Source organism: Siphateles boraxobius, unplaced genomic scaffold (genome assembly GCF_051911475.1).
Source record: "Siphateles boraxobius isolate OS27281-9 unplaced genomic scaffold, OSU_SipBor_1 8, whole genome shotgun sequence".
NCBI lineage: Eukaryota > Metazoa > Chordata > Actinopteri > Cypriniformes > Leuciscidae > Siphateles > Siphateles boraxobius.
The window spans coordinates 5060688-5076478 of NW_027509208.1; the positions used below are offsets into that span (position 1 = coordinate 5060688).

The window sequence follows — 15791 nt, forward strand, 5'->3', positions numbered from 1 at the left end:
GGAATAATGATGCTGAAAAATCCACTTTGCCATCACAGGAATAAATTACATTTTAAAATAGTTTTCTGTGATGGGTAGGTTTAGGGTTAGGGGATAGGACTGTATAAAAAATATTATGCTTATGAAATGTCCCCATAAAACGTGTGTGTGTGTGTGTGTGTGTGTGTGTGTGTGTGTGTGTGTGTGTGTGTGTGTGTGTGTGTGTGTGTGTGTGTGTGTGTGTGTGTGTGTGTTTGTGTGTGAATATATCAGGGTGAGGGGAATTTCCCCCAAGGTAAAGACAACCTCTGATTTGCAGCATGACATCCTGTGAGAGCCATCACACTTTTCTGCACTTCCTGTTCAGGGGTATGCACTTCTGGCTTGTTTCTTCAGGACTTAGTCACACAAAGCACTCAGGCTGTTAAAATCTCCCATCTTTATTAACAGCTCTATCTGACCAAAACAAAAAACATAGTAGACAGCCACAGTTACATTACATTTCCCAGACATTAGATAAACGCTGAGCCATAAGAAAATGTGAAAATAGATATGTGAATAAAACGCATAAAGAATGAGGGAACTGTTCTAAGGCCAAAAACATACAAGCATAGAAAATTGTTCAAAACACACTTTCAAACCAACCCTGACGCTACTGAAAATGTTACGAGCAGCTTGCTCATGCATCATGTATCTTAGACAAAAGATCAAAGACAAATGATCTGGTCACATCTAACACTCTCAGACACTTAAGTATACACACTTCCTGTTTTATAAAAAGAAACAGAACATGCTGTTCTACCAAAAGAAGAATCCCTCTTCTACACCAGCGAAGCAAAACCTGCACAGTGCACACATACCCACCCACCCAACACACACACACACACACACACACACACACACACACACACACACACAGACACACACAGACACACAGACACACACACACACACACACACACACACACACACACACACACACACACACACACACACACACACACACACACACACACACACACACACACACACACACACACAGTTTTCTTCATAGATCAGCTCCTGTTTTGTAAAGTTTGTATTAAAATGATTGCCCTTTAATGCAGCATGGACATCTTGTATGTGTTTTATCTGAAGTATTATCTTGTTAAAGCTTTTATGAGAGTCTTAAATATTTGTCTTCTCTCAAAATGCTCTTTATCAATGCTCATAATTAATCATAAATAATATGGCAATAGTTTTTTTAAAAGAAACTGACACTTTTATTCAGCAAGGATGCATTCAATATAGAAAAATATTAAGTAGCGCAACTGTTTTTAACAGTTGAAATTAGAAATGTTTCTTGAGCAGCGAGCATATTGGAATAATTTCTGAAAGATCATTTGATACTGAAGACCGGAGAAATGATGCTGAGAATTCTGCTTTGCCATTAAAGGGATAAAATATATTAAATATATTAAAATAGAAAAAACATTACATTACTTTGTAATAATATTTCAACAATATTACAAAGCACAAGATACTTCTTTCAATAACCCAAATTTTTGGTCCTTATGCTAAAAATAGGTCAAGGACAAAAAAACAAAAACAACTGAGATCCAAACATGTCTAAACATGTCTACTTACAGGTAGGCCTGAAAAACACAGTACAGAGCTGAGTTTAAGGGGGGAAGGGAAGTGAGCGCTCACAAACATTCACATATCCACACACAGAGGCTTACATTCAGCCGAGAGGCTCAGGGCTTTAATGAGGTTTAATCACAGTCTTCGCCGTTTCTCAAAACAGTATTCCTACACTTCTCTCTCTCTCTATATCCAGTTGCTCAACCTGAGCTGTTTGTCTCCACAGCTACTTAACAGATTGACTTAAGTATGAGAATGAGCGCTGAGTTGCTACACAAACATATGAGGGGTAGGGTGAGGGGATTCAGAGAGATAACACACACAGAACACATACTGACGAGAAGGGGAATGTAAGGAACTTTGTGTGTGTCAACAGTTTAATGTCTGCAAACATTATAACCTACGAAGTGCAAAAGAACAAATGTATGTCAAGTTTCCAATAAATTTTTTTTTTTTTGCAGTAGGAGCACATTTACTTTGTGTAAAACTCTGTATTATATCTAACTATCGGGAGGCATTTTATGTCAAAAGTTTGTGACGTTGTCTGTCCTGAACTTTAGTTACCCTTTTGAAAGCTAGATGGTGGGGTGATTGTGTTGCAATAGGCATTTGAGGTCTGAATCATGCTCTCACACACACTTGCACTACCTCTCATTCACAATGTGAGCCCCTTCTCCTTGTTCTTCCTATTGTGTCTCACACACAGACAAACTCCCCTCAGCTCATAAGCTCCTTCAGCTTTGTCCTGAGATGGTAAACAAGCTGATGTATGGGTAGAGAGATGAGGGTGGGGAGAGAAAGCGCCACCGATTCATAACTGACGAGTAACTAACACCTGTACTTGACCCTGTACTGAACTGTACTATTACTTGCTTTACGCATCAAGGAATGTACAAACGAGTCTTGTCTTTTTTACAACAAGGCGATATTGTTTGTACCTACTATTTTATTGCAGTGTGAGGCCATTCACTTTACACAGAATGCATTTTTACATTTGACTGCGCTGCTTTTGTTTTATTTTTCAGACACAAACACAGATGTGTTTGACCATTGCGCTGACTATAGTATTTACAATAGACGATGGACTTTTTGCCTACAAAATTTCACTAATGTGACCGCACCTTGACAAATGTTTTGCAAAATACTCTCTTTGGGAAGTAGTGAATCACCTTATTCAGATAATTCGTATAAATTAGCTGGTTCAATAAAGCAATTCGCCGATTCCTTTGAATCTCTTATTTAATCATCCTTTTTTCATAATTAAATGCCACTGTTCACATGTTTTCAGGATATGTAAAAATTCATCATTTTAATTTAGCTACTTTTTTACAGTAGCTCCTTTTAATTATGAGTAACTTGGAAAGTTTCAAGGCAGCTTCCCAAACACTGCTAGCCATTAAATGTCTTCAGTGAAATGTGTGCTGACAGGTGCAGGTGAATTTGGACCGTCATATCGCATGTCCAAACAACTAGCAGCTGATCAAACAAAGACAAACAGACAGAACAAATTGTGTCTTCACCAGCCACAGGCACTCACTCACACTTGAGATGTGTAAAAAACGTTCCTCTTTTGGTTTTTTGTTACCGTTATGTGGCCAATAAAACTGTTGTTTGTTGTCATGCGATCAGACTGGCTTCTTCACATCAAATCTTTTTTTTAGCTGAAGCATATGCGTCTAGCCCTATCTCTTCTACATTTACATTTATTCATTTAGCTGACGCTTTTATCCAAAGCGACTTACAATTGCTGTATATGTCAGAGGTCGCATGCCTCTGGATCAACTAGGGGTTAAGTGTCTTGCTCAGGGACACATTGGTGTCTCACAGTGGATTCGAACCCGGGTTTCTCACACCAAAGGCATGTGTCTTATCCACTTTGCCATCACCACCCCTGAACCGCCCCTTCTTCATTTGTTCCTACTAGCACATAATGACTAAGATTAGGCATATCGGTTAGATAACAACAATAACAAACACTCCAGTGCCTTGGCCATGGTCTGCGATAAATGTGGCATATCAGCATGAGCCTTCTCCAACTAGTCCAACTCTACTGTTAACATGCCAATAGATCATGATACTCCATAGTCGGAACAATTTAAATATACCTTCTTAGGTTTTTTTTTTCTATTCCACTGTGCTACCGACAAAACGATAATTATTTTTATGTTGTTTTGCATTGAAAACCAATGGAACATAAAGATAATTATCGTTTTATCGGCCAGACTTTTAATATTCTGCATCATCCCTACAAATATACCACCAATAATACTACCGAGTGCAATTACGTATCTCAGTGAAGTGAGATAAAACCATAATTGGGTTGTTTTAAACATGAATTTGTCTATTAACAATAACCTTTTTGTCATGTTTATCAGTAAAATGTATGGCAGCAATGCAAAGTGCAACAGACCTGTTTCTCATTTGCCCTGAGCTAGAAAATACTGCACCAAAGAGGGTCATACAGAGTGCAAGGCATATGCTTACAACAACAACACTATTTCAAAGACATGCACACTGCCTACTGTTACAGACACCTATGCTTGTCTTGTTTCTTTCACAATTAAGGGTCCCATGCTTTACATTGCAGATTGTTTCCTGTTAATGCTTGAAAATCTGCACATTTTCTACAGTCAACATCTTTATTTACTAGCATGGCCAGTTTGTTTTATTAAGTTTAATGCATTAGCTAATCTAATTAGGTAACTTGACATCCAATGAGAGGAAAAACAAGTGTGAAACTAAAATACAACTTTACTTTGACCGTGAAGTCTGACTTCCTCATGATGAAGTACACATATCAAAAGTAGGCATGTTTTGCTAGTATGGTGGATTTTAAGTGCAGAAAAACATGTTGTTGTTCAGCAAATGTGAGCTACTTGGGCTATGATTCCAGGAATGCAATAAAGGGAGCAGTTAATGATGCAGGAGAATCAGCGTTTTAATGTGAGTCCACTCCTTTTGTCTCCCAGGCATCACCACAAACAAATAGTTCTCCGCTTTCCAAGAAATTTCTGGGACATATCCAGCCATATGGTCCACACCCCCTTGTCCAAGCCCCCTTTCCGTCTTCTACAGTACAAGCTTCTGTCTCACTCTCTCTCTTTTCTGCTAGCAATTTTCTTTTTTTACACAGGACACAAACACATTCTAGGATTCTGGAGGTGTGTATCCTCTCAGCCAATCGCAGTGCGCTCATGCTGTGAGTATAAACCAATGACAGAGGAGTGGGGGTGGAGCCACCAATCGTCTATGTATTAGTTGTTTTTTACTGTACCCCATCTCTTTCTTTTATCATCTTCCTCTCACCTTATCATTCGCTCTCTCTCTCCCTCGCTATTGCTTTATTATTCTAATGGAGATATATAAACTGCCCATTTTTGGAAGGTATTTATTCAGGACCCCACTGCCCCTACTTACACATAGCCTACTTATGACAGTTATTGAGTAAACTGGTAAGAGGGTGGGGGTGGGCCTGGCCCATACTCCAACTGAAAGCACTATCTGTACTGAACAGAAGCAATAATGCCTGGCCATTAGTTCTACTGATGGAGTCAAAACACACACCAACACTCACAGTGTTAATTCAATCCTGCAATAAAGTCAGCCGGGCATTATCACAAAATAAACCCAGACATGATGATAAACCCAGGTCCCTGATACAAAGAGAATGTGAAGTGGTACGAGAGCTATTAAATAGGCACTGCCATGTAAGAGCTGGTTTGCAAGGGACAGCAGTATTATACAGTTTAACAGTCATTATATAAAAATATTTGACCAGAGAATGCTGCGATTGACCAATCAGAATCAAGTATTCAGCAAATGCTTTAATAATAATTTATAAAAAATAATAAATAAAAATAATTTAAATGTTTTAATAATTTTTTTGTAACAATATGAAGTCTTTACTGTGGATTTAGATCAATTAAATGCATTCCTGCTAAATAAATAAAACTGTATATGGTTAAAGAACATGATTTAATTTTTATTTACAAATCCAGACCCCAGAAAACACCATAAACTGGCTTTGATGGTGGGCCTAACTGTTATACTTTTTTGTATATTAAGTTACATAACAAATAAATAAATAAAGAGCAAAAGTATCTGGTGTAATGGCATTCTAGGCTTCAAGTTCATTATAGTTCAAGTTGTAAAACATGAACACATGTGCATCTAGAACTGTCCCACACACATGCGCCAGTGAGTTCCCATAATGTTAATATAGACAATGGCATGCTATGAAGTCTATAATCGCCAAAAGCAAGCTAACAGTCTTGGCTGTTTATCACACCACATCCTGCTTAACTAGGCCCATTGCATAACAGAATTCATAGCTGACAAATACATCAGTCAAGCCATTTGCTAACAAGTAACTAGCAGGCTCTCGTGTCTTTACACTGATTTGTATGGAGAGCTAGTTTAAGTCTTCTAAAATACTTTAAAAAAAAAGAGAACAAAAATGTGTGGAAAAAGGTAGCTTCTTTTTTAAATAAAAAATAGCATCACACAATATCGTTTAGCAACAGCTGCTAACTTGCTAAACAATCAATGTAAGGCCCACTGTGTGGCCATGGGTTTGATATTAACCACCAATTATAAAAAACAATAAAATAAAAATAAAAAAATCACATGAACATCTCAAGACCGTCAGACAGCTGACCACACAGCCCACGTCCAGACAGAGAGGACGGCGGCAGGTGACACTGCTGTGGAATCCTCAACTAAAAATACAACCATATCCAGACACACCGATAATAATGTCATGACTGGCGACTTCAAAATGGTTTTGTCTGCCTAAAAAAAACACGAAACAATACGCACACACAGACACGCAAACCAGACTGCTGTTCTTGAGAGGGACAAATATTGCGCTATTGTTTTGTTATTCTCTTCCCTAAATGTGCACAACGTGTTAGCGAGTGACTCAGCGCCAGCACTGGCACACGTGGTGCTAATTCAGGGTTAGAGGTGGGTCACTGATTCAAACCTGTCCAGCAATCCAGCCATACTCTGCCAAGCTCAACATTCAAAATGCCATTTCAGGAATTTATTTTTTGGGCTTGAACTGCTTGAACTGGTGCAGGCCTTTCAAGCCAATGCCAGTTATTTAGTTCTGAAGATAAGGAAATGCAGATGAGAGCCTGAGGTAAAAAAGAGACTATAATTATGCTGATTAGGTTTGGAAAAGCTCTGTACTTTTTCTAAACAACTATTGGTCAAAACATATCAACATACAAAAACTAAATTCAATGCTTTACTTTACCAATACACACACACACACACATGCACGCACGCAAACACACGTACACACACATATAAATTATTAATAATTTTTATTAAGTGCTACTTAACACCCTCATTAATAAAAAAGTATGCACTATCCTTAGTAATACACATTAATATTTATTTTATTAATATTTTAAAAGTAAAACTAAAATAAGTATATAAAGTATTGAACATGTCCTAGTTAACACCCTCATTATAATAATAAAAATGTATATTAATACATTTTATTGCTGATTAATTTAATATATTTTTTATATATTATATATTTAAAAATAGTCACAAATTATTATATTAATTATTAAACAATTTTTAAATACAACCAAAAGACTGGTATCATTATATTTTCTATTTAAGTATCAACTTTGTACCGTAGTACGAGTACTGTGATATCCCTATGTGTGTTTGATCAGGGAGGTGGAAAATGCCAAGGGGCCAGAGGGAGACATTAACATGGCTAACATTCAGGTTATGAAATTAATAGCCCTGTTTTCTGTTCTTCCTTTCACTCCTCAATGTTTCTCCCTATCTCTCTGTAGATATAACTCATCTCTCACTCCTTTCAGACCTTTCTCCACCTCTCAAAGTTAACTTATGAATGAGATTGTCCTTTCATATTGGTTGAATTCATTTATCATATTTCCTTAGTGATCATATGATCTGTTGCTTTCAGAAATGCCAAGCTGTTTGGGTTCCAATGTAAAAAATTATTACAGGAGAAAGGCTGAGCATGACATAACCAGCAAGGAAAGCTTTTCAAGCTTTCCACAGTATCCATTAGAAGACTCTCTGAAATGCTTGAATAGTGAGACCTGCATCACATCACAACGAAGAACATAATACTTGCGTGGATGAGTGATGTGTGTATGCGCAAGCATGAAAGGCCTGCTACACTGTTGCATTAACTGGAGACTCATACTAACCCCAATACACAATGTAAACACTGAAATGTAATTCCTTCACCCACATTTGGCTAAAGCTATGCCTCATGCCTCTCATATGCATGGTAAATGGTAAATGGTAAATGGACTGCATTTATATAGCGCTTTCACAGACCGAATGGCCACCAAAGCGCTTTACATATTTGCCTCACATTCACCCATTCATACACACATTCATACACCGACTCTCATATGCATGTCAAACTTTAGAACATAGCATTACTGCAAAAAGATGACTTCTCAATGGCTGTGTCAAATCCTTTCCTGGATTTGCACATTTACATGGGAGCTTCATTACAATGAAGAGGGTTTTCCATCCTACACCTGCCATTGTTTTTTCTGTAATTTTCCCATGAAAATAAAATCACACAGTAAAAAAAGTGCGATGTCTACAGCTCAAAAAAAGACCAAGGATCAAGGCAGATATACATTTAAAAAAAAGTGATGCTTTGAGAATGCTTCATGGACATTATACTATAAAGTTTAATGGTCAATTTTATTATTTTTAGGCTTTGACTCTGCAATCTCCAAATAGATTTCTACTTCTTCTTTGCCTGACAACACAGGTTAAAAAAAATGGAAATCAGAGGGATGTGAAATAGAGAACAGAAATAAACTATGACATTCTTATGCTCTATAACAACACAAAAAACTGTTCATTTCTTTGAGTAATGCTACTTCCTCTTTGGGTCTGGTTACACTTGGGTTCTGTGGCACGTGTGAATGTGGCTCACGTTGCACCTTTTCTTTTTGCAGAAATCCAGTATATAAACTATATTACATTTTTATTACACACATACATGCGAGCAAAAAGGCGAAGAAAAAAAAAAACAACACTTTCGGTGCCCCAGATATGTCCATCATCGAAGCTGAGAACTTCTCACGATGGTTTGCTTGATCAGATTTGTGGTCATTTGACACAAGTGATGATGCATCAAAATGACCAGCATTGCTCTGATTGGTTTCTCCAAATCCAATGAGATTAAACAGCAGCTTCCATTTTCAAGGTAACTGAAAATGGGAGAAAGAATGTTTACTTCAATAAACTGAATCAATTACTCTAATAGAAACTCAAAGGACACTTTAAATGTGAAGAATTCATTCAGAAGCATTGAGATAATGGAGATGCTTACATCTATACTAAACTAAATTACACCTGTCTGGGTTTACCGTGCACTTCACAGATCATAGGAAACACTTCATTTGTGGTTTTATAGATGGGTGGCTAATCAAAGTGAGGTACTTCACCAGAAAATAAAAGTGTCCAGAACCTGTTGATGAAGTGCTTTAAGAAAAAATCGAACAATGGTTTTCTCTTCTAAATACAGTAACAGTCGTGAAAGCTCTCATTAAGCCCTTTATAGAGTGTACACACACTTTAATATCCAGAAGCTCCAAATATAACTTTTATAGTATTAAAAGAAATAAAATCAAAGACACAACGACGATGTACTAAAAACTAAAAAAAATGTCCTTTGTGTTTTTCGCTTACAGACGACAACATTGTCAAAACAATCCCCTTTCACACTAAAAACGGAGTATTATGCCCTTAAGTTTTTCAATCTTTATACTTTTAACACACTCACATACACCTACTTATTTAGCCCAGGGGTCAAAGTTCGGCTGGATGAATGGTCCCAATAGCCCCTACTGGTAGACGCTGTAACTACTATTCAAACTTATCTGTGTATTCAGACCAAATAACATCTGCAAGCATAATATTACATTATAGTACAGTAGATGTTTTAACAATGGCCATTTCTTGTCTGGGGGGCTCTTAAAGGCATTGAATTGATATATATTCTTTGCTTGCCTCTGACATCAGGATAGTCGCTTCTGAAGTCAACGTTGTCATGACGTCATTTTCCTGCATGCAATGGGCAGCTAAAAAGCAAATGCTATTGAGATAGATGGGAATGCTAATGGTATTATAGACATACATTTAGAAACCTAATCCTGAATTCTTGTCTTGACACCAAGAGTAAAGAAATAAAACAGCTCTGCAAGCATTAGTGCTGGAAATTTCCACTGCATCAAGCTCAAGGCAGTCGAGTTAGTATGTGGCTTTATAATGAGGTAATGGCGCCCTCTGGTGTTCGCATTTTACACTATGGGAAAAACTTGGTTTTGTGGTAACTCACCAGATTACCACAGTATTGTCACAGAGTGTCCAATTGCCAAATACAGCTTTTATATAACATTCATGATGTGATTTCAATGTAATTTTGAGCAAAAGTCAACACTGTTGCACGCATTTGACGTAACCTAAAAAATAGGTCTCCTCCCTGACCATGGGGACTAAATGTTGATTCCAAAACTAACTATAGTATGCAAAAGTCTGAAATTATTCCCAAATCATATCCTGTATGGATCCATGTGCACAGCTTTGCATGCATTCATCCATATTAATCAACAACAGATGGCCTGTAATCTGATCCTGATATGCAACATAACATCCAACACACTCAAAAATTTTGTTCCCTTGCTTTGTCCTCATCTTTCTGCTGTCTCCAACTTTCACTGTGGTAGCTTTGCCATAAACAGATACTGCATTTCATCCACAGCACTTTCTTCATCCGACTTATTTCATGAGGCGTTTGTGCAGATCAACAGAAAAGGCATTTACAGCACTCTCATAAAAGCATTAACAGAGCTCACAACACTCACAGACCGAAACCAGCAGGAGAGAGAAAATGTCACATACACACACACATCTTAAAAGCCAATGTGTTAACTGTCTGATGCTATGTTGTGTTTGGGGTGTGTGTGTGTGTGTGTGTGTGTGTCTTTCATTCCATTTTCCATCCAAATAAGACTTGTTTTTTTTGGAACTAGGCCATTTTTCACATCCAAATAGGCGGCGTCATACCTCTAGGTCAGTACCATTCCTCGATTCCTAGAGTTGAGAGAGGATTCTAAGGATTTCACCCTCCCCTCAGAAGAGTAACCACAAACAAGTTCCCCTCCCCAACCGTGGGGTTGTTGTTCTCCAGAGCTCTATGCCGTCATGATAGCCCTCTTTCTTAACAGGGGTGAAAACAGTCTGCAGATAGTTTTCCACTCATTTTCTTTCTATCTCTCTCTATGGTAAAGTAAAAATAAAGTGCCTATTTATTCTTTCCTTTTCTCCACACTTAACCCACTATTGCACAATGTCGCCTCAGGGAGACTGTTACAAAGAAATGGGTTTGTGTCATAGAACCAACAGTGCAACAGTGGAACGGATATGAAAAATAACCTTTTAGTATCTGCCTTTTAGTATTTAATAAACATTTACATAAAATGGTAAGTTATGAGCCAATACTAGTATCCATGATGTGATCAATGAAAGGCACATTCTCAGCAATGATGATAACGATATAGTTCATACGAGAAAACCAACCGAAACATTTGTAACATTGCTTTCATGCGTACAACAGAGGATTCAAAAATGCATGCAATAGAAGATTAAATAAGAGTTTCCCCCCTACATGTACACTTCTGGGCAAAAATGTAATAAATATGGACTAAGCCAAAATAACATCTGATCAATCCTTGTGGAAAGCAAGCCATTCCGCATTATTCTCCTGTACTCCAAAGCATTAAATGACTTTTCTCGGTGAAGTAGCTTTTCACACAATGACACCTCTTCCTCCATGCTTAAGTGTGGTAGGGATGCATTTATTATATTTCTCACCAGATTTTCAAAGACATCGCTCTGGAGCGTCACCATGCAACTCATGCAACACAACTTCCCATATTCTGCCAGAAACTTCATTCTGTGTCTGATGTTTTCTGAGACAGGAATAGATTTTTAGTAGTAGTAGTAGTAATAATAGTAATAATAATGAATTTGCTTAATTTTTGTTAATTTCCAGACCAGTAACTTGTGCCCAGGAGAGTAGACTTAACATGACTAGCACTCAGGTCACTGAACTGGTGCCAAGTGCCATGGTGACACCCAGCTTCCACACACACACACACACACACACACACACACACACACACACACACACACACACACACACACACACACACACACACACACACACACACACACACACACACACACACACACACACACGCACGCACGCACGCACGCACGCACACACACATATTCAATCCACATGACCCTCACAAGGCCCACAGCTAATTTAAGACCCAAGGGAAGGAATCATTTTCAAAGCCGGTGTGGGCAAAAAATACACCACTCCTTTACAGTTTTCTAGAACATGTCTTAATGTCTATATAATGAAAAATTTCAGCCCATGTTGTACACTGACTGTGCTGTAATATTATTCCAGGAGGCCTGGCGACTTTCTTTCGGGCTCATATCTAATGGGGTAAACCCCTTTGCTTGAAAATAGCCTTATAATATTTTAAACATGAAATATGGAAACACATATATAAATATTATTCGTAAAACCCTCTTTATGTACATCATTTGCAAAGTTAAGTATTTGTAAATTTTCACACAACTAGCACCACTTCTGAGTGAGAAATGTGACACTATGAGATATAACGAACAAAACACAGGCCTTAGGAAATTACATAATTTCTAAAGTCCTTTCAGACCAGTGGCCTGACACTGACCTAGATCTATCTCTCTATCCACAGCTTCTCAGGGCTTATCACTGCAGAAACATGCATTAGTGCGCACACACACACACACACACACACACAAACACACTCTCACAACGAACAATGTCAAAGACACGCAGATGTGAAGCACAACCAGAGGACCCATCCTGTTAGTGTGTTATCAAGCAAGTGGGCTGCACCATCCACAATGACAATGAAGATTCTGTGCTACATCAGTAATCATTTTTTTTCTTGGATTAGTGCTTTCTGAGGTCACATCCTGAGTGTGTCTACGCCTGCCAGCATCTGTGTGGGGCTTACTGGATCAATGGTCAACTTTAATTTTTTTTCTGCTGTTGTGGCCTCATTTATCAATGCCCCTTGAATCACATAATTCCTGATATCAGAGCAGACAGCTTACTGCTGATACAGTAAGCAGAAAGGGTCAAAGGGTCAACACAAAACAAGGAGGGAACATCCTGTAATCTAATGAACCACAAAAAAGCATCTAAAATAGAGGGCTTTTTGAACAGAATAGGAAGAGGTTATGCATTCGCTTTTATATATATATATATATATGAAGACCTTAGATGCAAAAACCTCAATGTGACACAGTCCATCTGGCATTTTTCTTTTAAATGAACATTTTTATCAGGCTCCTATGTTTAGGGTCAGTAGTTTCACTTTAATGGCAATTAACTGTTTATGACTCAGTCAATGAAACGCCTTATTTTTAAAAAAATGTCACTTATAGAGTACAATTAAAAACATAAAAATCTAATTTTAAGAGAAAAATAAAATGTTAGACTTTTAGACTTTAGACGTTTGGTTTTTGCATCTGAAGTCGTCATATATAGTTCAGACATGAAACTCTTGAGGGCGAAGGCTGATAGGTCCTTTACATGCAATCTGCAAGTAATCACATCATTACCAAAAGCAAAAGCTGATTGGCCTCTGCTGATCCTGTAGCCAATGAGATAGCTTACTCTACATTTAAATATTCTGATCATTGTTTGTTGTAAGCTAGTCCTGCAGCGCTCCCTCTGATACCCTCTACCTCCCCCAGCTCCACCCGCCAAGATTTGCTACAGGATTTATGTATGTCTATTTATGTAGCAGCAGCATATCTTACATGCTCAAAGTGTCTGTGAATCTGTTAGCAGTTGCAAGCCTGCAGCAGCAGTAACATTGCTATATTTAATAACATGCTAAAATTATTCAAAGAGTTGTCATTACTGAAATATCAATATATCTATATATTTTTTTCACTAGTATAATTTCAATTACATCAAAGATTTCAATTTTTTTGTCCTTATAATATACATTTAACAAAACTGATTCTCACAGACTTAAGCTGTGTTCCTGTGTATGTGTCTGTCTTTGCATATTTTTGGCCATGGACACAGTGGAGTGACATTCTGGGTTAATTACTCACACATCTGTGTTAATTACCAAAGTTGCTGATCCTGAAAAAATAACATTGACAAAGCAAACTGCAACAACTACATGCTAATATTCTGACATCAAAAGATTCCTCTCTGTTTCTCTGATGAAAATATTTCAGGAGAACAATATTATCCTTCTCTCTTTAGGATTACATAAAAATAGATAGCAGAGATAAATAAGCAAATACAGATTGAATGTACAGATACAAATGCAATGTATTAGACCAAATGGATTTACAACTTTTCAGCTTCATCTAAGAATGAGTAGAGTCCCTGATCCTCTCTGACCCCTCCACTGAACTCTGTGACAACAAAAATAGTATAAGAAATGACCCGCTCCCCTAGCTCCCTTGACCCGGGCATAGCTATTTTAAGTTGTGGCGTACATTAAATCCTTTTAAATCCCATAAAAACAAACATTGTAACTGCTACACCTCATCATATCTTGCCTATGGGCAATCTCAAAATATTTTGCTTCAGTTCTCTTGCAGTCTTTACTTAAAAGCTACAGGCTTTTAATGTTCTAATGTTAGTATGGTATGAAGTTAAATGAAAAACAACATAGGAACACAGGGGAACATTATAAATGGCAGAGCCAGACCCCAAAATCACACTTATTTATTAGGCCTACTTGCAAACTGCCTTTAAATAAAATAATAAATCAATAAAGAAAAAAATAAATGGTCCTTAAAGCATTCCAACACTTTCAAGATTTTTCCATGACTTTTCCAGTTGTGATGAATGGATAAGGATTAAAAAAAAACCACACACACATTTTATAGAGATCAAACTTACAATGAGTAAATATCCAGGAAAAAATAAATACTTTAGAATTGAGCATAAATAGAAACAATTATATTGACTATCAAAATGTCCATGACTTGTCAAGGCCTGGAAATCACACTTTTAAAATTCCCTGATTACTCCAGGTTTTCCATGACGTGGGAACTCTGGTCATCATATTCATTTTTTTTAAAAAGTATTTAAAATTAAGATCGAATAGATAGAAAAGATATATAGCAACAGAACTGAAGATAAATATATATATATATATATATATATATATATATATATATATAATTATTGTATATGAAAGATTAAATTATGATTGTTATCTGAGCAACTTTTTTTCTAATTTAATTTAGATAAAGAAATTGCTCTCTTTCCAACAATTTCCACCCATATAATTTATACAGCAGGTTAAAACGCACTGAGCTTGTTCTGCATAGATCTGGTACAATTATACACCAACATATTATTTGCAAGGGGTTTTCTTCTTGTTTAATAGACACATACATAGAATATGTAGAGTATATGGCATTGTTGAACATATATTTAATGTCATCTTAACTATTAACTCAATAATTACTATAATACCTACCTGAACCTTCTGGAGCAAACATGTGCATTTCTTCCTGATATCTTCATAAGGACACCTTTTGGAGAGCATCAGGATATGGGCAAGAAGAGAGTTGAGATCACTGGACAGGGCATCCATGGCAGGGGGAGAGGAGGATTGTGGGTCCGGTATCAGCCCGATGTTCTCTATTCTCCTCATCACCTCCTGGTGAATGAGCTCCATCGCTGTGTGTCTGAAGCTCGAGTCTCTACTTCCAAGAGCATCCCACCTTCCCGCAGAGTCTCTCACATCCATCATTGTAACAGACAACTATTCTTCAGTTATATACACCTGACAGACTGATCCATACATGGACAAAGAAGGTGTGCAAATTATTTATATAGCCAAAACAATCCTAAACCAATCTTCCTAGCAAGCTGGCAAAGGAATTCTGCAAATCCCTCTAAAAATGTTCCACATTCTGCTAATATAAACAAACCTGCAAATGCGTGGGCATCTCTTAGCAGTGCTGAATTAAACAAAAGTTTTACGTTTTTTTCCCTTCTGTTGTTTAAACAAAAGGACTGACAATTTGAAAATGTCTAGGCAAAATACTATGCATAGT

The 15791-nt window shown here is 37.3% G+C and overlaps 1 protein-coding gene across 1 annotated transcript in view; it reads right to left on the reverse strand.

Annotated features, from left to right (window-relative positions):
* sesn1 (sestrin 1) overlaps positions 1 to 15791 on the reverse strand; it is a 43730-nt gene that overhangs the window by 27612 nt on the left and 327 nt on the right. Inside the window, exon 2 of the mRNA XM_077220115.1 lies at positions 15209 to 15525. Coding sequence (XP_077076230.1) covers positions 15209 to 15484 — 276 coding nt within the window. The 5' untranslated portion in view covers positions 15485 to 15525. The remainder of the gene's footprint in view (positions 1 to 15208; positions 15526 to 15791) is intronic.